Here is a 21,619-nt window from a genome sequence, read left to right as displayed (position 1 = left end):
ATTGTTTTCTTTTGTGCTCGGATGTCTCAAAAATGTAGAACGTCGGTCTATTCTAGTGCAAGCAAGTACTACTACTGCATAGTCCAGATTCCAGCCAAGAATCCAGAGTATCGCAGACCATTGATTGAAGTGATGGACAGTTCTGATCTTCCCAGACTGTGCCACGTTTCAAACTTCCAATTATTGCAATTTGCGGTGCATCATTATGGTCCATGGACCCCATATATGCTTTTCTTGTGAGACAGCGGCACGTGCGCATCACCATCACTATAAAACTTTGTTGGTACGGTATTTATTACTAGCATATGCCACGTGTTCCACCAAGTGTCGGCGGGAACCGAGTTTTCAATTTGCGTTGTTCTGACATAAAAGCCCCTCAGCACCTCTGCACTTTTTTTTATCAAAAAAAATAAATAAATAAATAAAGCTTTAAAAAGTTATTTATAAACTAAATAAATTATATATAACAAAAAAAGACTTATACTAGACAGATTTCATTGCATTCTTGTTATGATAAGATTGAGACCTAATTTTATATGAGATTAATATCGTACAGGCTTTTCGGTTTTTTTTTTTTTTTTTTTTAAATCTCTTTTTCTCTTTCAAAAAGAAAACGATGGATAGCAATAAAATTGTTCTTCAAAGCTTATCAATTACCACATGGTTTTTGTGTAAGGTTTAAATTTGATTATCAGAAATGTGTGATGCAAACTGCAAATTGGATAAACCTACACGTACAACAATCTCATGCCAATCTATCAACTTAGAAACTTAAAATAAACTATACATGAGATGGGTTTTTTATAAAATATAGGTCAAAATGCAAAATTCATTTTTTAAGTTTCACATTTTTTTTTATTTCAATTCTCTAAATTTGACTTTTGTCATTTTAGTCTTCTAAGTTTTAATTATACTCAATTCAATCTTTCGTTTATTATCTATTAAATTACATGTTAACTTACACAAAAGACATCGTTTTATAGTTTAATTAATATTTAATTTTTTTAATTTCTAAATTTTAGAAAAAACATTAATTAAAAAAAATAAACTAACCCAAAAGTCTGAAACCATGAAGAACAAAGTCAAAATAGCTCCTATTCCGTTTTGATGCTAGCGCCTAGATTTTGAAGACGATGAACACCACCTTGTTTGGATCGGAAATGGAATTAGATTTAGATTTGGAAGAGCATGGATTTGGTGGCATTGGGATCACCGATGAGGTTCTGGGCGAGGAATATCGGTATGCATCCAAAGACGTGGTTAGATTTTCCGATTAATGGGGAAGAAGACTTGGATGGTATGCGCGTTTTTAATTTTCTTCTTTGGATTCAAATCAACAACCAAAAAGTCAATGCTTATCTTTTGTAATTTTCAAGGCTTTTTTAGTTTTATGACATAGATCTCCCTCTCAATCTCTCTATCCCCCCTCTTGTTCTTCACGGGTTTTAGACTTTGGGTTTAGTTAGTTTTTATTATTTTTATTAACTTTTTTTTTTTCTTCTGAAAGTCATAAATTAAAAAAATTAAATATTAATTAAACTGTAAAACGGTGTCGTTTTGTGTAAGTTAATGGTCCAATTTAACAAATAGTAAACTGAGGACTGAATTGAGTATAATCGAAACTTAGATGATCGAAATGATAAAAGTCAAACTTAGAAGACTGAAATGACAAAAGGTAAAACTTAGATGGTGAGTTTTGCATTTTGGCCTAAAATATATATACGTGTAGGAAAAAAAACTTATATACAATATATAGGTGTTGTTTCTTAAGTTCACCTCTTAAAATTCTGTCATGTAGCCATTTAACTAAAAAAATACACTTCCAGCAATGAAAAAAAGTTACATGCTAGAATCTTAAGAGGTGAACTTAAGGAATAGTATATAAGTACTGTATCTAAATTTTGTTCATATGTGTAACACAAGTATGCATACAATATAAGAAATTTTAAAGTGGGAGTGTGGGATTAAAGCCCAATGAACCTATAACATGAAAATCTTCACAAATATGAATCCAACAACACAAAGAAGGCAATATAGGACACGCTGCTTCCCTTAGGTACACCTTAAAACACACTGCTTCCTTGGCACACACCCATTCCCTAATCCCTTAAACAATGCCGATACACTTGTCTAGTGGTCCATGACATCTGTCTCAAGAGGTAGAAGCCCTAGACCTTTTGACCTCATTAAGATTTTCTCTAATTGAAGGGTTTTTGAGAGTGTCAGTGCTAGTACTAAAGCATAAGAGGAGCATAGGAATTTGAGTACGAATCGAATAAGGGATTCTAAGGATTGTAAAGAAAGTGGTAATTTTGGCCACAATTTTGAGAAAATGAGTTTGTGAGGGGATTGGAAATGAGGAGAGGAAAGTGGAATTAAATTGAATGGGATTAGGGTTTTGGAGAATTGGTAATGGGAAAGTTAATTTGAGCTCAAATTTGATGAAAAATTTGGACTTCTTGTTGGTGTTGGAGTTGGGGTGTATGAGGTTTCACAAAAAAAAAAGATTTTTTTTTCTGTTTTGTTAAATTTTTTAATTATATGAATAAAATATTATTCAAATAATTTTTTAATTTAATATTAAAGACGTGAATCAGTGTTGTATTAAGAGAGTTAATGTAGTTTTTTTTTTCTAATAACAATGAACCAAATGATTAAAATGCCAACATTGTCAAAGTTAACGAACTAATATGACAAAAATAACAATTCATCAAACTCATAAAATGAAATTTTAATTTTAAGGATTAAAAAAATTGTATTTTTGTCAAATATTATTTATTATGGGAAATAGACCTATAATTTTTAAGTTAAAAAATTTTCTTGGTTTTTCAAGGTTAACATAAACATTCAAATTCTCATCCCTCATGTAAAATGTATATATTAAAAAAAAAACCCTAATAATATAAGAGTTTAAACATTTGAGGCTTGTGATAAATCGACATTTTTTTTTCAAAAGGAGATAAAATGAATTTTTTTTTTATAGAATTAATCAACAATTTTTTTTTTGATAGGATAAATCGAAAATATATATATATATATATATTTTTTAGAGGAGTTAAATCGACAATTTTTTTCTTTGAGAAACTGTTAAATCGACAATTTGAATGTGAGTTTTGGCCATAAATTTGAAGATAATAATATTATTCCTAGTTCCTGCCATTGGAACAACAGAAAAAGAATAGGTATTATGGTCATTCTACTACAACTTGCAGTTTTCTCTCTCTGCGAAACAGCGGTGGAAACTGGAAAGTAGAAACCTTTTCAAACACTGTCACCTCTGCCTCAACGCTACTACTCTGTTCTCTTTTATCTTTTTCAAAACAGAACCAAAGATCAAGCATTATCCGATGCTTCACTCTTGTGATCTCCGAACCTCAAGTTCTCTTCCTACTTTATATTGTTCCTTTACCAAAAATCCAAACGTTTTTTACGCTCACATAGATTCCCTCTCTCACCCTTCACATTTCCATCACCTCCATTGTACATGGAAATGAGAAAACTACCACTTTCAGAGCAGTTTGCACTGCCAAGAAGAAAGGTTTTTTCTGGGTTTGGTATGGGGATTGGAGTTTCTCTTGTTGTTGTTGTTGTGCTTTTGCTGAATAAGTCATTGGTTGGCAAACCTTGGTTGCAAGGGTTTAATAGTGTCGGTGTTAATTCTACACTGCCATTTTCAAGTACTTCTGGGTCTCTATCTTCTTTTGCTAGTAATTCCAATGCTACTTCAAAGGTGGAGAACAATGTGGGTTTGTTTCAAGGGAGTAAAGAAGGACATGTGCCCTACAAAACCCATGAAGCAAATGTTTCAGGGGACACTAAAATGGGAGATCTTAAGGAGGCAAGGATGGGTTCAGGGACAACCCATTTTGGGAATTTAACTGAGAGCCTTAAAAATGGAAGCTTTCCTGATAAAGAGAAAGTGGGAGATTCTTTTGCTTCAGATGGAGGATTGATTTTAAGGAAGAATAATTCTGGTAACTTCTCTAAGACTGTGAAAGATGAAAGCTTGCGTGGTAAAGAAGGAATTGTTATTGAGAATTTGAGCCTTTCTAGTGTAAAAGATATGAATTCAGAAGCAGGGAAATCTGCAAGGAATTCGAGTAATCGGAATAATGGCACAGAAAATAAGAATGTGGGCAATTTTTCGTACAATGCAGGACTAGATAAAGCTGCTACTAGAGAAGAAATTGCTTACAAGGCAAGTCAAGAAGGAAATTCGGATGAGAAAAACAAAAGCACAATTTATAATTATGGTTCTCTACTAATGGGTAGTGGTTCTAATGAGAAATGTGACATATTTGATGGTAGATGGGTGAGAGATGATTCAAAGCCTTACTATCCTGCTGGTTCTTGCCCTCACATTGATAGGGATTTTGATTGCCACCTTCATCAGAGGCCAGATGATGGATTTTTAAAATGGAAATGGCAGCCAAATGGGTGTGTCATCCCAAGGTATGGTCTCTCTTGATGCTTTTGGTGATTTTGTGAGCAAGAAAAATTGAATTGAAAATTCGAATTTTAATTGCATAGTGTTCTTGAAAGAATGAACAAACAGTTACTTAATAGGGAAGTTACATTGTTAGCTTGATGTGTTCCATAATTACAAGTTGGATATACAAACTTAGAGTTTAAATGTTTAATGTGAGGTGACCTGGAAAATCTGGTGTCATCTTAGTGAGTATTGTTACTTGTTATTCGGCATTGTTTCATAGGTACTAGAAATTGGTGAATGGGATAAAATTCATAGCAAGGTACAGGAATCATACCCAATGTTTGGTAGCATATCAAATGGTTGGTTTTTCCCATATGAAAAATTTACCAGATTTGTTCTTTTAATCAACTTTATTTATGGATAAATGACCAAATCTTTATAATGTCGACATTCCATATTTATTTGTATCCTGTAGTCCAAGGCACTTGGTGTTTAAAAAATCCGATGGTCTTTGTTTGGTTTCATAGGTTTTTTAAGACCATTGAATTTCTTGAATACCATGTGTCTCATGTCTGGATAAATTTTGGAGAGAATTGGAGGACTTAAAAGGTAGGGGATCTTCCCCTGTAGTGTAGTATGGTTGATGTTTGTTAATATGGGAACCTCTGAATTGAATTTTGTCTATTATGAACTAAAAATGTAAAATCCTTGTTGTTATTCCTCTGTTAATTTATGATGTTATATTCTCAGTCTGAATGCCACTGATTTTCTGGAGAGAGTGAGAGGAAAGAGGCTGGCTTTTGTGGGAGATTCACTGAATAGGAACATGTGGGAATCTTTGGTGTGTATACTCCGCCATGTAGCCAAAAACAAGGATAAGGTTTATGAGATCTCAGGAAGGAAAGAATTTAAGAAGAGGGGCATTTATGCTTTCAGATTTGAGGCAAGTTTCTGAGAGTATTATCCTAATATCCTTAAAACATAATCTAAGATGTTGGTATGTAACCGTCTAATTCTCCATGCATTTACTGTATTTTAGGACTATAACTGTTCTCTGGATTTTGTTCCTTCTCCATTCCTTGTTAGAGAATCATCTTTCAACGGTAGAAATGGGTCATTTGAGACATTAAGATTGGATTTGATGGACCAGACAACTTCAATGTATCATGATGCCGATGTCTTAGTCTTCAATACAGGCCACTGGTGGACCCATGAGAAAACATCAAGAGGGTGAGTGTTGTCATTCTGCTTTTTAACAAGCTTGGTTCTATGTTGTGTATGCCTAACATTGTGGTATTGAAAATGCTGAAAGCCATTGTTTACGATATTTTTTAGGCTACAATACATTTTAGTTCCTTTAAACTTTGGTATTGCTGTCATTTTTGGTCCCCAAGTTTCAGAATGTGCAATTGCCTGAACTTTCGAATTACTATTATTTTGGTCCTTCAAGTTTTATAAATTGCAATTATCCCAAGTTATTGAATTGCTGTCATTGTGGTTGCTCAGGTTTACTTCCCCCCACCACCCTTTTTTTAACACAGCAATGTTGTTTAGGGATAGTTAACAATCAGAAGTTAATGGAACTTCACGGGAGGGTCAAATTTGAAAATTTAGGAGATTAATTGTAAGTTTTGAAAGGTAGGGACCAAAATGACAAACGACATTAAAGTTAAGGGGCAATAAAATCTATTTTAGCCTGTATTGTAAATTGGGAACAAATAATAGAATGTTGCATTTAAATTACCATATTACTATTATCTGTATGGCATGATAGTTATTGTGATCATGAAAAATAAGCTTGTGTGTTCTTGACTTCTTGCATTGGTGGTCCTACAGTGAAGACTATTATCAAGAAGGCAACTATGTGCACCCAAGACTCAAGGCTTTGGAAGCATACAAGAGGGCTCTCACCACTTGGGCTAGATGGGTTGACACGAACATCGATTTCAACCGGACTCAGGTTTTCTTCAGAGGATATTCACTCACCCATTTCAGGTTTAGGACTATTTCTTTAATCTAGCTTACCTCCACTTATGTGCTAATCACTAACAACCTACATTTTTCTCTTTGCTCCATTCTCACAGTGCCATACTCTGGTAGCTTTTCGAGTTATTAGGCTAAGAAAGTAATTTTGTACAGCTAAACTGACGTAGGACAACCAGAACAAAATTAAAACAACTAAAAAATAAAGGATATGACCTAGGAGTCAGCACCTAGGCCTTGCTTGGAATCAGCACCAAGCGGGAAAACCACTAGGAGTCAGCACCTAGGTAGACCTAGAGTCAGCACCAGACCAAAAAAAGGCTAAACGGCCATTTTTTTCATTCATCAAAATATCAACTATTTTCTCAAGGAGTACAATAAGTTGCTTATAAAGGATTGCTAAACCCTAGTTCTAATTGGCTAGGAAACCCTAATTGCCTTATTACAAAAATAACCTTGCTTCCAAATTAAAATGCTAAAATACTAATAGCCTAATAAACTACTAGGACCTAAAACATAAAAATACAATTGACTTGCAAACATAAATAATATTAAATAATAATTTTCCTGCATCTCCTGCATCATAAACTCTATGCATAATTGACCATTTAAAATCTTGAGATGCAAACTTGCATAGGGGACCTAATCTATATGTGTTGATTTATTATTGAAACTTGGCATAAGCTCATTGTTGGAATTTTGATGTCTAGAATTAACTGGTAAAATACTTTAGTTTTTTGATAAATTGAATTAACAGATAAATACCTGGAATATGTCGGGAAGTCTTTGTTTGTAGTGAACCATAGCAAAACTTGTGGAATATTTCAGAAGAAATATATACTTGTCAATTGCTAATTTAACCTCACAACTAAATAATGTAGTAATTGCAAACCTCCCATCAGTTCTGTCAGATATTTTTATTCATGGACCTGACACATTCAAATTGAGTGGACTGACTTTATATAGTGCTATACCAAATAATTTTCAAGCTTATCCAGTTCTGAGCTTTTTTGATGAAGTAAATATTCTCTCATGTAATGATGTCCTCTTATATTGAGTCTAAGAGAACATTTCTCAACATTTGAATTTATCTAATGCTGCTTTACATTGAAAAGGCTAAAACATATTCTGAACCTGGCAAAAACTTATGTCATCCTTGATATTTTCGCTCACTGTAACTCTGTAAGGGATGTAGATATGAATAATGGAAGTTAGACCTGTTCTGTCTCTACCTGCGTTATATGCGCCACTGACCTGTTTAATGTTGCTGCAGAGGGGGCCAATGGAACTCAGGAGGACAGTGCCACAAAGAAACTGAGCCAATCTTTAATGAAACATACTTAGCAAAGTACCCTTCAAAGATGAGAACTCTAGAGCACGTGCTTCAAAGCATGAGATCTCCTGTAGTATATATGAACATAAGTAGGCTTACGGATTACAGAAAAGATGGACACCCGTCTGTTTACAGAAGGGAATACAAGACAGTAGAAGAACAGAATGCCGCCGCTGAACAATTTCAAGATTGCAGCCATTGGTGCTTGCCTGGAGTACCAGATACTTGGAATGAATTGCTATATGCTTCTCTTTTAAAGTTAGGAAAGGGGTCTTGGAAAAACTGAATGAGGGTCGTACACAAGATGCTGGTTACGTATTAATTTGTTATTCTTTATCAACAACCCATTTTTTTCTTCTTTTTGGTAATTTGATATCCTATCTGAGCTCATATGTGTTGTGAGTTTTTTTCTTAGGCTATAGATCCAGATGGCCAAATGGGTTGTCTTGAGTTTTAATCTATGCAAAGTGGGTGGATTTAGAGTCACTTGTCACAAGTTATGTACATTTTGCATTTCAATATATCAGAAATGAGATGAATTTTTTTACTTGCAATTCATTCTATTTCAGTTATGTACCAGAAATGTATAGATCGAGTTCATTGCAGTTAAAGTTTTGCAAAGTACTGAATTTTACACATGGGCTGGTTGGAAGCAGTCAAAAGATGCTCAAAATTCTGAGATTTTCTATGTTAGTTCCATAACCAGCCATTAGTTACTTGTCCAAAAAACAAGCAGAATTTTCGTTGGTTTATGGTACTGAATGTGTTGATCGATTCCCATACTGTAGCCTGAGAATATAATCAATGTTTGCTTTGATGAATTCAAACTCGAAAAGAATATAAATTAAATAGATCGAGTACAAGGTGAAATTGGCTCTTCAGAAGAGAAATTCAGTCATGTCCCATATCATACACTAGAACATATCTCAAATAGAATGAATTTTTGTCGAAGTTCTTAGCTTTTATTGGTTGATGGACTACCAATTGAAAACAAAATAAGATCTCAACCGCTCATATAGGAACTACATATTACAATCGTATTTGAATTACAGAAACACACATATGCATGGACTCGCACACACAGAAAGAAAGGTGGTCACATCATTACTCAAATTTGCAGGAAACAATAGTTTAGTCTACTGCAAATGGAATAATTCTGAAAGCTCACCTTGGTAGGTCTGGAAACAAGTTCTTAACACACACTACTTTTATTGCTCTCATGCAAGAACTACACCAACATTACAGAAGGAAATATATATATATATATATATATATAGAGAGAGAGAGAGAGAGAGAGAGAGAGAGAGAGAGAGAGAGCTAAAAATACTTCAATATCTGATGCCGTTTTCTGACTTGCCGGTTTGCCATGCTTTAGCCAAAGACCAGTACCACTTAAAAGAGAATTAATGTGCTTCTTCTTCATGAGCTGAGGTAAATGACTATGCAAAGGCAAACAGTTGAATGTAGGAGCAGAGTGAGGGTGATGAAGCCCTCACTCCAACCCCATCCAACCCCATGCTTTTTAGGACCCATGGATGGATTTGTATCAGTAGCAGAATTCCATACTCATCAGATTCAAGAATCTGATAAGTATGTAAAGCTTTCATGACATCCAAGATTCCAATGGGCTCTATGGAAAGCTAGTAGAGAATTTACTCTTTGGCTGTATGGCCTTAAATAGCTGATGTTTGAGAAGTGGTGTGGTATGTCCTTGATATGTTATCTGTTCATTATCTACAACATCACTCTTGCTTTTTTCATTAAACTTTAGCCATCGAAAGTTGCAATGGTAGGAAAAGCTACTAATAATTTGTACTTGTTCCCATCATATGACAATCATACCCACTCACCTAAATACCAGAATTTGTTAAACATTTATGTGTTTAGGTGGACATATTTTGTTGACTTTTATTATGGCGTTTGCTCTATAATGCTTTTTATTATTAGACTAAAACACCAATTAGAACATAAAAACTTGTCAGAAGCCTATAATCCAAATTTGAAACTATGGTTTTAGATGACTACTTACAAGTTACAACTAACTACCATTACTCATTAATTTTGTTTCATTAGTTTATAAATAATAAATCTAGAGTCATAATAACTATTCTCACATCACTTTTCATAATTGTTGAGAAAGTAAGTTGTTAATAATAAACAATAAAATTACATCAATAATAAACCCATATAAAATTAAAACTTAATTGTCAATTCAACGATTGTGAAAATGATGTGTTTGTAAGATTACTCCCAAATATATAGCCCACTAGAACAAATAGTAATTTCACTGATAAAGAGGTATTTGTATATATCACTCATTATTGAAAAGTCAATATGGAATTTCTATGCAAAAAAAGAAAAAAAAAAGTTTTATTGCAACAAAAGGATATTAAAGTCAATATAACAAAAGATGAGCATCCAGACTACTTTTTTTTTTTTCTTCTCTTGGTGCATTACTTTTGATAATTGGAGTCTTTCTTTACTTTTGTATTGTATCAGTGGATCCACTAACTGATGCTCATCTACTACTTTTTCCAACTCCAAAATCCTCCTAATTCTCCACTAATCCCCCATTTTCTGTGGCAGCCAACCAAGCTTTGCTTTTGTGAGCCATGGACACGGCTCATTGACTCACTAAACCATCATCAGCAAAGCTTGTTTCCCCCTTGTATTTCAAACTTTGAACCAACAAATCACCATCTCAAGCTGATTTTCTATCCAAAGCCAAGTTGATTTAAGCAAAAAGCCAAAATCTCTTATATTTGGGGCTCTCTTTGAATGGATTTTTACACTATTCCCATTATTGATGAACAACTAATTAAATAAACGTGCTATGACCTAATTTCAAATAACATATTGACATGTACTTTAGGTTTACAAAACATAATTTAAATCACAAAATGGATTTTTCTATTTCATATGAAATGGAAATTACATTTCATGGGTTGAACTTGCAATAGATTGCCATTTTTTTTTTTTAGGTATTCAAATTCACTCTATAGCAAAAAGAAGTGATCTCCTCCTCAGAAATGCACCCAATTATAACAGTTGGGGTACCCACTGATGCTTTCCATTTGCTTTATTTTTCTAATGCAAACAAACAAATAACAATCACTTTTGTGTTGCTTTATAGAATCTCACTTTGCTAATTTGTTTATTTTCTTTTGTTTGCACTCAGAGTTGTTAATTCCACATCGGGAAATTTGCTTCACACACTGAAAGATTTGGCAAATATTTATTTGAGATAGATTCGGTAAAAAAATTCTAACACAACTTAAAATGACACCATTTGTGTCACAACTATGCATGTGATAGATTGTAAATAGTGAAAAAAAAGGTGATACATTTATGTGAAAATGTAAATAATCAATCATAGTTTAACATGTAAAATAATTGTGGTAATTTATGTGGTATTAGAACTCGATTCAATAACAAATATTAAAGAACTAACCAATTTAGGTAAGTTCAGGGAAAGGTACAATAATGAGAAAATTATGTCCCATCAAATTGACAGGGTGACCAGCACACTTTAGGCTTATTGTTTATGACTACTTCTGGGAAAGTAAAGCTTAGTTTAATCTGGGTTTAATTTTTGAACAGTTACAGCCATTATATCACTATCATAGTGACCATCATTACTATCCTCCACTAATAATTGAAAGCCGCCCATGAATTGTTTCAATTCTGAATCAATTTCTGGGGCCCTTTTTCTCTACACTTCTCCCTCTGAAAGATACTCTCTGATTCTCTCGAAACCCACCAGGAAAATTCTGTCGAATTAGATAGCCATTGTTAGGTTGACACTCAATTTAAGTATGCTTCAATTATTTTGGTAAAACCTTGTATATTTAGTTTCCCAGTTTAAGATTCTCAAAACAAAAAAAAACAAAAAAAGTATCAAATATCAATGTACTATATTCTTCAAAGAAAAACAAAATCAAGATATATATATATATATATATATATATATATATATATATATATTACCATAAAATTCAGTTTTTTTCTACTACAGTTTTAAACAAGAAAATGATTTTTAAAAAAATAGTAATTAAAAAAAAATCTGTGATGAATGATAAATCTACATGATTGCAAATGGTCATGCAATCCATTCACTAGTGATAATATTAATGTTTTATTTTCCATTCATTAGAGAAAATATTTAAAAACTAAATTATTAGCAAGCACTATTTCTAATATGATATAATCAACATGATGACAGTTTAATCAGAATTTCAGTGTAATAACTATTGACAGAAGCCAGTTCTCAAAATAATGTATCCCATCATTTTTTTTTTTTTTTTTTTTTTGTGGTTAAACCATCAAAATTTTTCTCCCCCAACACTCATTCTCTCCAGAAAGTAGAGTCAGCAAACACTAGCTTAAGTCAATATCTTTGTGCTCCTTGACAAGCACGATAAGAGGAAATTGGGCTAGGAAAGAGAAATCTTTTTACAGTGTTGTTGTTCTTGGGCTCAGCCACTTTGCCTGAAACTTACTTGTGGGTTCTTCTTCAAATGCTGGTTGGGTGGCCCAGTTAAGTTGGATCTAAAGCCGAAGATAATGCAGACCAAAACTGAAACTCAAACTGGTTACAGTCTACTTTGTTTTAAAAGGGTCACAGCTCACTTGCAAACTCAAGCCTTTTATTCTTTGTAGGTTAGATTCTCTAGGCCCGTTCTTCAATTTCCCCACCAAAAAACCAGACAATGGAAAAGCCCAATTCATCTCCAAGTTACCCTATCCAAGCGTGACCCATGAGAGGATGGGCCTACTAGCTTCTCTTCACATTCACATACAAGTTTTTTTTTTTTTTAAATAAAAAAAATTAAAAAGAAAGGGGGAAAAAAACAGAGAAGAAATGGCATAAATGGTTGAGGAAGAAAAATAGATCAAGAGCAACCAGCCCACTTAAAGGTATGATTCAAAAATAAAATTTTTGGAAAGATAGATTTTCTCTTAATGAATAAGAATTTAGTCAATCAAATAGTGAAATACAATATTCAAGTTCTATAAAGAGATCTGGAATGCCCTTAAACCCATGAAGCCGTATAAGGCCCCAGGTTGTGATGGGATGCACGCAGGTTTTTTCCAAAGATTCTAGCTAGTAGTTGGTGAATCAATTAGGAGAGAGGTAAAAGAGATCTTTGCAAGTCAAAAAAATTCCAGAGTACCTCAATCAAACCCTAATTGCCCTCGTCCCAAAACAATTGGGCCCAGAGATTGTTAGCCAATATAGACCAATAAATCTATGTAACATGGTCTACAAAATTATTTCAAAAATCCTTGTTCAGATATTGAGGCCTCTGCTGCCTTCCCTAATTTCTCCTATGCAAGCTGCCTTTCTTGAAGGGAGGAGAGGATCAAACAATGTTATAATTGCCCAAGAACTCATATATTCCCTTAGAAAGAGGAAGGACAAGGATGGGTACATGGTGGTGAAGATAGGCCTTGAACAAACTTATGACCGCCTAGAGTGGAGTTTCATCAAAATGGAGCTTGGACCCTTTGGCTTCCCAGAGAATATTATTAATCTAATTATGAGTTGTGTTTCTACAACTTCAACTTCTCTGCTCTTCAACGGGAGGAAACTTGATTCTTTCCAACCCTCAAGAGGAATCAGACAAGGTGATCCTATTTCACCATACTTGTTCTTGCTTTGCATGGAGTTTCTAGGTGCCCAAATCACCAAGATGTGTGAAGATAAAAGGTGGGACAACGTCAGAGTATCCATAAATGGCCCAAGCTTCTCACATGTATTTTTTGCGGACGACCTCATGCTGTTTGTTAAGGCAAATGCTAAGAATTGTGAAGCCATCCTAGAGGTCTTGAACAAATTTTGCAACTTGGCTAGGCAGAAGGTGAAATATGGTAAATCCAGGATATTCTTTTCCCTGAATGTCACTAGGAGAAGGAAAAGAAGTGTCTGTAGAAGGCTGGGAATCAATGCTATCAACAATCTTGGTAAGTACCTGTGGTTCCCTATCATACACCAAGGCCGAGTGGGCAGTGCTTTCAATTTCGTTATGGAGAAAGTTCAGAGTAAACTTGTTGGTTGGAAAACCAAGCTTCTCTCAAGAGCTGGGAAACTTGTGCTAGCCAAAACAGTTGCTGCCCCAATTGCAAAAAACTCATTACAACAAAATGTATTTTCAGTGACAAAAAAATTTGTTACTAAAAGTCCAGTTTTTCGTCACTAAGGACCTTTAGCGACGAAATTTACTAATTAGCGACGAAACTCATTTCGTCTTTGAAACCCCATTGCTAAAAGTCCTGGTGAAGAAAAGATTTCTTCACTAAAAGTCTGATTTGTTAATAAAAAAAAACTTTTAGCGACGAAAACGTTTCGTCGCTAAATGTTTTCCTCGCTAAAAACACTATTCAGTGACGAAAATATTTCCTCACTAAAAATATTTTAGTTTATTAAATCATATTTAGTGATGAACAATTTCGTTACTAAAACTATTTTCAAGTACATATAGTGACGAAAAAGTTCATCACTAAAACTATTTTTAAGAAAATCCAAGCACATGTAGCGACGGAAATTTTCGTCACTAAAACCATTCTCGCAAAATTCTGCTACATTTAGCAACGAAATATTTCATCACTAAAACAATTTTTTTTTGTTATATTTGTGACGAAAAAATTTGTCACTAAAACTTATTTTTAGTTTTTTTTAAAAATTTTTTTTTTAATTTTTTTTATGGCTTTGATATTAACGTATAACATGTCATTACATTATTAAAATCTCACATTTGAATAACACATTTATAAAAAAAAAGTATCCATACATTCCACAAGTGAAAAATAAAACAAGTATCCAATTCAAACTCCTTCCATTTGTAACACATACAATAACTTAAAATGTTTTATAATAATACAAAAAGTGTAGCATAATATAATTAGAACCAACGGAAGATGTCCTCATATGTCTTCAAATAATGTCAAAAGTAAATCCCCTAAAAGCCACTAATAAAAAATCTGTACAAATATAAAAACAATATTACATTAAAATCGTAAAGTAAAAACATTAACTATGTTATAAGAAATATTTCTAACAATACATTAAGAATACCACACCAATGAAATACTATTCATCACATCTAATCCACAATACTCATTCACATTTCTAAGAATTGAAAAACACTCTTAATATGTATTTAAATCACCTTATAACACTATGCAAGCAACCCGCTTACTCCAATACAACAACCCACTACAAAACCAATCACAAACATCACAACTATAATGCTTATAAGTATTGAAATCAAATAAAATACTATTCATCACATATAATAAAAAATACTCATTCAAATTTGCAAAAAATGAAAAATACTCTCAATATGTATTTAAACCACCTTTTAACACCATGCAAGCAACCTGCTTACTTCAACACAACATACCACTACAAATCCAATTTCCAACATCACAAATATAGAGTTTTAAAAACATTTAAATCAAATAAAATACTATTCATCACACCTAATCAACAATACTCATTCACATTTCTAAGAATTGAAAAACACTCTTAATATGTATTTAAATCACCTTATAACACTATGCAAGCAACCCGCTTACTCCAATACAACAACCCACTACAAAACCAATCACAAACATCACAACTATAATGCTTATAAGTATTGAAATCAAATAAAATACTATTCATCACATATAATAAAAAATACTCATTCAAATTTGCAAAAAATGAAAAATACTCCCAATATGTATTTAAACCACCTTTTAACACCATACAAGCAACCCGCTTACTTCAACACAACATACCACCACAAATCCAATTTCCAACATCACAAGTATAGAGTTTTAAAAACATTTAAATCAAATAAAATACTATTCATCACACCTAATCAACAATACTCATTCACATTTGTAATAAATGAAAAATACTCTCAATATGTATTTAAACCACCTTATAATACCATGCAAGCCATACGATTGCTCCAACACAACAAATCACCATAAAATCAATTTCTAACATCACAAGTATAGAGTTTTATAAGTTTTCAACTAGAATTTACTTACTTTGCTCAAGCTAAGTTTACAACTTTCAGAAAAAATCATAAGTTATTGCAAACAATGTGTATTTGGCCTGTAAAAGAAAAGTTAAATTTATAAGTACAAAAGTTAAAGAAAAGTTAAACAAGCAGATAAGATAATAATTAGAACCGCCAATGAAGAAAGATATTTACAGGGGAATGAAAAGCTTGTAAACAACCAAATGTCAGCACAAATATCTAATTCTTCAAAATCATTACCCTAAACATGAAAACTAGCAAGTAAAAGCCACAACCCAGAAACAACACTACTTGTACTATTATGGAAAAATCATATTCAAAATTCAACCATTAAACTGAACAACTCTTTAGAGAAACAACACCAACTAATTCCTTTTTTCTTTACTAATCATTTCATTTCCTTGCAAATTGCTCTATGTAATCAACAAGACCAACACTAATAATAATTAACAATAATAAAAATGAAATCTTTGTAACATTAAGAAACTTTCTTCACAACCATTACACAGTAAATGGAGTCTAATTAAAGAAAAAAAAAATTAACATCAAGCATTTAGAATCATTACTCCAAAGGAAAAAAAATACCTAAGAAATGCCCAACCCAAGAAATGCTGCCAGCAATATGCCGGTTCCTGGCCATTGACACAAGCACACTCAATTGGGATTTATTTATTGAAATCTCAAAACGTTCCATAAGAAATCAATTTGAATTACAAATGAAGCTAGAAGAAAAATAAATGGGAGATGGGTACCTTTTGTAGTTTTTTGATTGGGGGTGGAAGGCGAAGGGTCGTGCGAAAGGAGGTGAAGGGAGGCAAACAGTTGGCGAGCTGGATTGGTGGCGATGGCGGGCTGGGTGAGGCGGCTGTGAGGGAGAGAGAGAATGGAGTGAGTGAGGGAAAAAAGAGTGGGAGAAGTGAAACAAAAAAAAAAAGGGTGAAAGTTCATTTAGTATTAAACCTTTAGCGACGAAAATTTGGATTCGTCGTTGATAATGATAATGATACTAATTTTTTTTATTTTCTTTTTAGGGACGACTTATTTTCGTCACTATTTGTCACATTCAGCGATGAAAGCTTTTGTCGCAAAAAACTTTAACTTTTAGCAACAAAATAATTCATCGCTATTGATGAATTTAGTTTGGTGCCTACATTTTTGTTTGGCGCCCTTAGTTCAACACAACATATAGTGACAAAATCTAATTTTCGTCGCTAAATGCTACTAATTTTTGTATAAATAGCGACGAAATATAAATTTTGTCACTATATGGTATTTTTTTTGTGATGAAAAAAATTTCCTCACTAATTTTCGTCGCTAAAAATACATGTTGTAGTGACTACATGCAGTGTCATGCCTTTCCCATCAAAGTCTGTGATGGAATAGATAAGATGGTGAGGGACTTCATGTGGGGATCTATAGAAGGAAAAAAGAGGATGCATATGGTAAATTGGAACACAATGTCTCATCCTAAAGATTTGGGCATATTGGGCCTTTATAGCATGAAGCATAGGAATCAAGGTATCCTAGCTAAACTGTGCTAGAGGCTTGCTAAGATGAGGAGTCCTCTTAGGCAAAAAATGCTAGCTGCAAAGTACCTAGCTCCTAGTAGATTAACTGAAGAAGGGAGGAAGCTACCATGCTCAAGTATTTAGGCAGCTTGCAAAAAGGGAGGACCAATGTATGTTAAATTATTAAAATGGGCAGTAAAGAATGGTGACTCTATCAAGATGTGGATGGATTTCTGGCTTCCCAATGGTACCTTGAGGAATTTTATAGAAGGACCTTTAACCCAAGGAGAAGACCAACTAATAGTCAAGCAATGTTTTTCTCAAATCATGAGTGGAACCTGGCAAAGCATCTCATTTAAGCTGCTAGAAGACATACTCAATACCATCAAAGCCACTCCCTTCTCCTACGCGCAAGATTCAAAAGACACCCTTATCTGTGCTTATTCAAAAAATGGCTTCTTCTCTCTAAAAACAGCATATCCGCTGGCTAGGGGTTTAAACCCCCTAAACTTGGATACTGTATCTATAGCATGGGTTTGGAAGAATGAAATTCCTCCTAAAATTTAGTTTTTCCTATGGCTATGTCTGCACAATAGCTTACCCTTTGCGGAAGTGCTGGGTTTAAGAGGTTTAAACCTTAACCCAATATGTACGATGTGTCATAGAAGCAATGAGTCCATAGTCCACATTTTCAGGGAGTGCGATATTGTTAGGATATGTGCCCTTAAATCCTATTGTATGATGCTATGTATTTTATTATGTATGACATTATGAATGACTTAATGTTGTGTTTTAATAAAGTTGTTTTGCTATAATCTAAAATAATTGTAACATGAATATTGGGACATTATCATATAGTCCATGAGATGCATAGTATGTGATTTACGTGAAAAGTCACAGAAGATATAAATCACAAGTTCTTTGTAAACTCAGAATTTTAGTTCGTAGTTGGTGATAAAATTGGGCATTTCATCTGTGAAGACTATAACATATCAACTAAGATGATTTGTCTTGATCATGGAAATGAAGATTTCTAGTTGATATGTTGATATATTTTAAGAGTTAAAACATATTGAACTGGACCGGTGTGAGATTTATTATTCTCCTAACGACTGTCAAATGAATAATAAACTCACGACTTATATTTGCATGAACTCTTAATCCTGAGAGAATAATGAACTTGATCATGAAGTGTAGGTTGCTTTACCAGGAGTGAGATCTAAAGTTACGGTCAAAATCTCAGTATGTTAGGCAACCACATTTAATGTTGATGGAACATATATTCTCAAGATGGAATTCATAATCTTTAAACGAAGATACAAAATATTCCCTTGAGATAAGTTTAATAGGTTTGTTATTCAGAATGTTAGGTCTAACTACTTTAGTAAATAGTTACTAGAGTATATATTTGTGAAATTGAATTTCATAAATATATGATGAATAATTTAAAGAATTAAACCGGATACTCAAGGATAAGATGTAGTAATTTACAAAGTGACAGTCTACATTCATGACTTTGTGTCACTACGAATATTTTATGAAGGGGTTGCATGTACAATAAAGTCTTGGGGTATAATTTATAAATAAGGCCTAGAGTGCAGCTATATTTATATAGTGGTATTAAATATAGTTAATGGTAACTTTGGACTTGTCAAGAGTTGACAGAAAAGCCCAAGACCCATTGGAGCTAGTGTCTTATTGGTCCTTTTTGATCCCACTCCAAGCCACACACTGAAGCCCAATTGGAAAGGCCCAAAGGCTAGCCCAATTAGATAATCAGTTAGACACAAAGGGAGAAATATACAGAATTTTCTGTAGAGAATTTTGTAAGAACACTATTGCGAAGTGGTGTAAGAAGTATTAGACACTCCTTGAACTTCTCCCTTTAGAATTGATTGAGAGACCACACATCTTGGGCATTAGTGGAATTAGAGTGAAGATTGAAAGTGTTCCCAAGCGATTTTGGTCTTCAGTTTTGAAATTCACCGCTCCAAGGTACACTCTCTTGTTCTTAAGTTCTGAAACTTATTTAGTACATATTAACTTTTATGAATGAAGTAGATCCGTTATTTTTCCGCTACGCACATCCATATTTTTTTTTTCATCAGATATAGCTCGAAAATTCTATCAAGGTTTGCAGGTTCCTTATTGCTTGAGAGATTCCTTTAAGCTTCCAGTTGGTGAGTGGCTTGAATTGAACTGCAAGATTGAGATGGGCTCCAAATTTCTAAGTATTCCATGGAAGTTGCTATTTTCGATGGGAGTATGGCAACTTTGATTACACCAGAACAACTATGTGTTTTGGATAGGCAAGGTGGATAACCTGATCCTGAATATATGCATTTAGGTCAGTGTAGAATTTTTCGCTATTGGTATGGAGACAAAAGTGAAAAAATTCCAAAACCATCATCCTAGTAGGATGGGTGAAACCACCAGAAGGGTGGATGAAATTAAACTCAGATGGTTCAGCTTTGGGAAACCCAAGAAGGGCAAGGGGAGGCGGTGTAATTCGAAATCATGAAGGAGCTTGGATACAAGGGTATGCTAGAGCTCTTGGGAAAACCAACAACATTATTGCAAAACTATGGGCGCTTAGAGATGGGCTGAATTTGGCAATAGAGCTTGGGTTGAATAACCTTATTATAGAACTTGATGCTTTAAGTGTTGTTACTCTCATGAACAATGACTTTGAAAATTTGTTGATGGAACCCCTTCTAACTGATTGCAGGAACCTATCGAAGGCAATCCCTAATAAACGTATAATTCACACCTACCGTGAAGCCAACCAGTGTGCAGACGCGTTGGCAAAGCTAGGAGCTAACTCCTTATCATCTTTTGTTGTCTTTTGTAACCCACTGCCTGTGGTGGAGAGTATTTTGGCTTTTGATAAAGTAAATATGCATTGTAATAGATTTTTTAATTCCTAATTTATGAAGTTATCTTGATTTACCAAAAAGAAAGAATACAATATTGAAAACATTGCGTTACACTTCAAAAAAAAAAAAACATTATAAGCAATAAAGCTGCAGACCACACATTTCCAACGATTCATGCTAGCTACCTTATTCAATGTATATAGACAAATTGTATGGAATTCTCCAAATTCAACTCAGAGATTGATTAACCACCGCACACTCTTGGTGGTGTGCGGTGGTCACTCCACAAGTATAAATGCTTGTGGGGTGTGGGGTGGGGCAAGGGTCGGGGTTCAAGTCTCTAGGAGGGAGTTTCACACACATATACACTTAAATTAGGTTAGAGTATAAATTCTATCTTGTAAAAAAAAAAAAAAACTCAGAGGTTGATTATATATATGTGTGTGTGTGTGTGTGTGTGAAATTATATTGTAGATTAGCAGTTATATTTGAGTTCCAATGAATTCAATTAGTAAAGTTTCTTGTTATTAAGTAAGAGATTTGAAGTTTAATTATCGCCTACACTAAAAAGTAAAAACCAATTAATATCTTAATTTGATAATAAAAAGCAATCAATAGGAGCGGACACCATAATTTGAAACTATCTCTCAAAATAAATAAAATAAGATTAAGCAATTATTTGTGTTTTTCTTTTCAAAATTTTCATTTTCCACTTGTACTTTTGTAATTAGTGAATTAGTTAGTTTCAATCAGTTAGCTTTAATAATTATTCTTAACTTGAAGTTAGTGATGTAATTTATACACAATCAATAATACAAGAGGTTTATTTATCACACTCTCCATTTATTACAAAACAAGCCATAATGAATTTTAACAACTTTATTTATGCTTCACTTTCTTATTTATGAATTATTTCACTTCTATCCTCCATATTGGCATATTCCATAAATGACAAAATGATGGCTAGCTAGCTGCGCCATCGATCTTGCAGAATGTATGTTTAAAGTTTGTACCCTTTAATGCTTATGATCATCCCAACTGCCAATCTGTCTAACATATTAAGAAACATTTCCCCTACACTTTCTTTCATAGTATCTTTCTAAAAGAATGTTCAATAAATAAAATTGCCCATATTTCCAAATGACTCATGCATAAAAAGTAAAAAAAAAACACACATCAAATCACCCTTTCGATTTATTTAACTAATCTTACTCTTGTAACCTGACTATTCTTTATAGCCAGCCAAGAGATGAGGGCATATAATCTATTCTTTAATATCCTCCCAAATTAGATAAATTTTTCAACTATATGAGGTCCAAAATTTGGCTAATTTTGAGTCATCAAATTCTCAAAACTTGGAATGCTATTGAGATCTTTGATTAGATGCTAGTCTAATTGCCTTTTTCCAAACAAATCCAAGAATCTTTTACCCCACAAATCCCATACATTGTATG

General features: G+C 33.5%; 1 protein-coding gene across 1 annotated transcript; it reads left to right on the top strand.

The window, feature by feature from the left end:
• Positions 1-3,335: 3,335 nt before the first annotated feature.
• LOC142627040 (protein trichome birefringence-like 2) lies at positions 3,336-8,302 on the top strand. The gene is made up of 5 exons (XM_075800821.1): positions 3,336-4,452; positions 5,183-5,375; positions 5,472-5,662; positions 6,269-6,427; positions 7,689-8,302. The coding sequence occupies exons 1-5, from the start codon at positions 3,485-3,487 to the stop codon at positions 8,032-8,034; spliced, it is 1,857 nt and encodes a 618-aa protein (XP_075656936.1). The 5' UTR covers positions 3,336-3,484; the 3' UTR covers positions 8,035-8,302.
• Positions 8,303-21,619: the final 13,317 nt, after the last annotated feature.

Source organism: Castanea sativa, chromosome 3 (assembly GCF_040712315.1).
Source record: "Castanea sativa cultivar Marrone di Chiusa Pesio chromosome 3, ASM4071231v1".
In the NCBI taxonomy this organism is placed as follows: domain Eukaryota; kingdom Viridiplantae; phylum Streptophyta; class Magnoliopsida; order Fagales; family Fagaceae; genus Castanea; species Castanea sativa.
Note: the sequence above shows the minus strand (reverse complement) of the source record. Positions and strands in the feature narration are given on the sequence as shown.

What these genes read in the sequence shown, in the direction of transcription:
- LOC142627040 (XM_075800821.1), top strand. Translation starts at nt 3,485, where the DNA reads ATGGAAATGAGAAAACTACCACTTTCAGAGCAGTTTGCACTGCCAAGA. An exon ending in AATGGGTGTGTCATCCCAAG is followed by an intron (nt 4,453 to 5,182) that starts GTATGGTCTCTC and finishes TTATATTCTCAG; the next exon opens with TCTGAATGCCACTGATTTTC. An exon ending in TATTCACTCACCCATTTCAG is followed by an intron (nt 6,428 to 7,688) that starts GTTTAGGACTAT and finishes ATGTTGCTGCAG; the next exon opens with AGGGGGCCAATGGAACTCAG.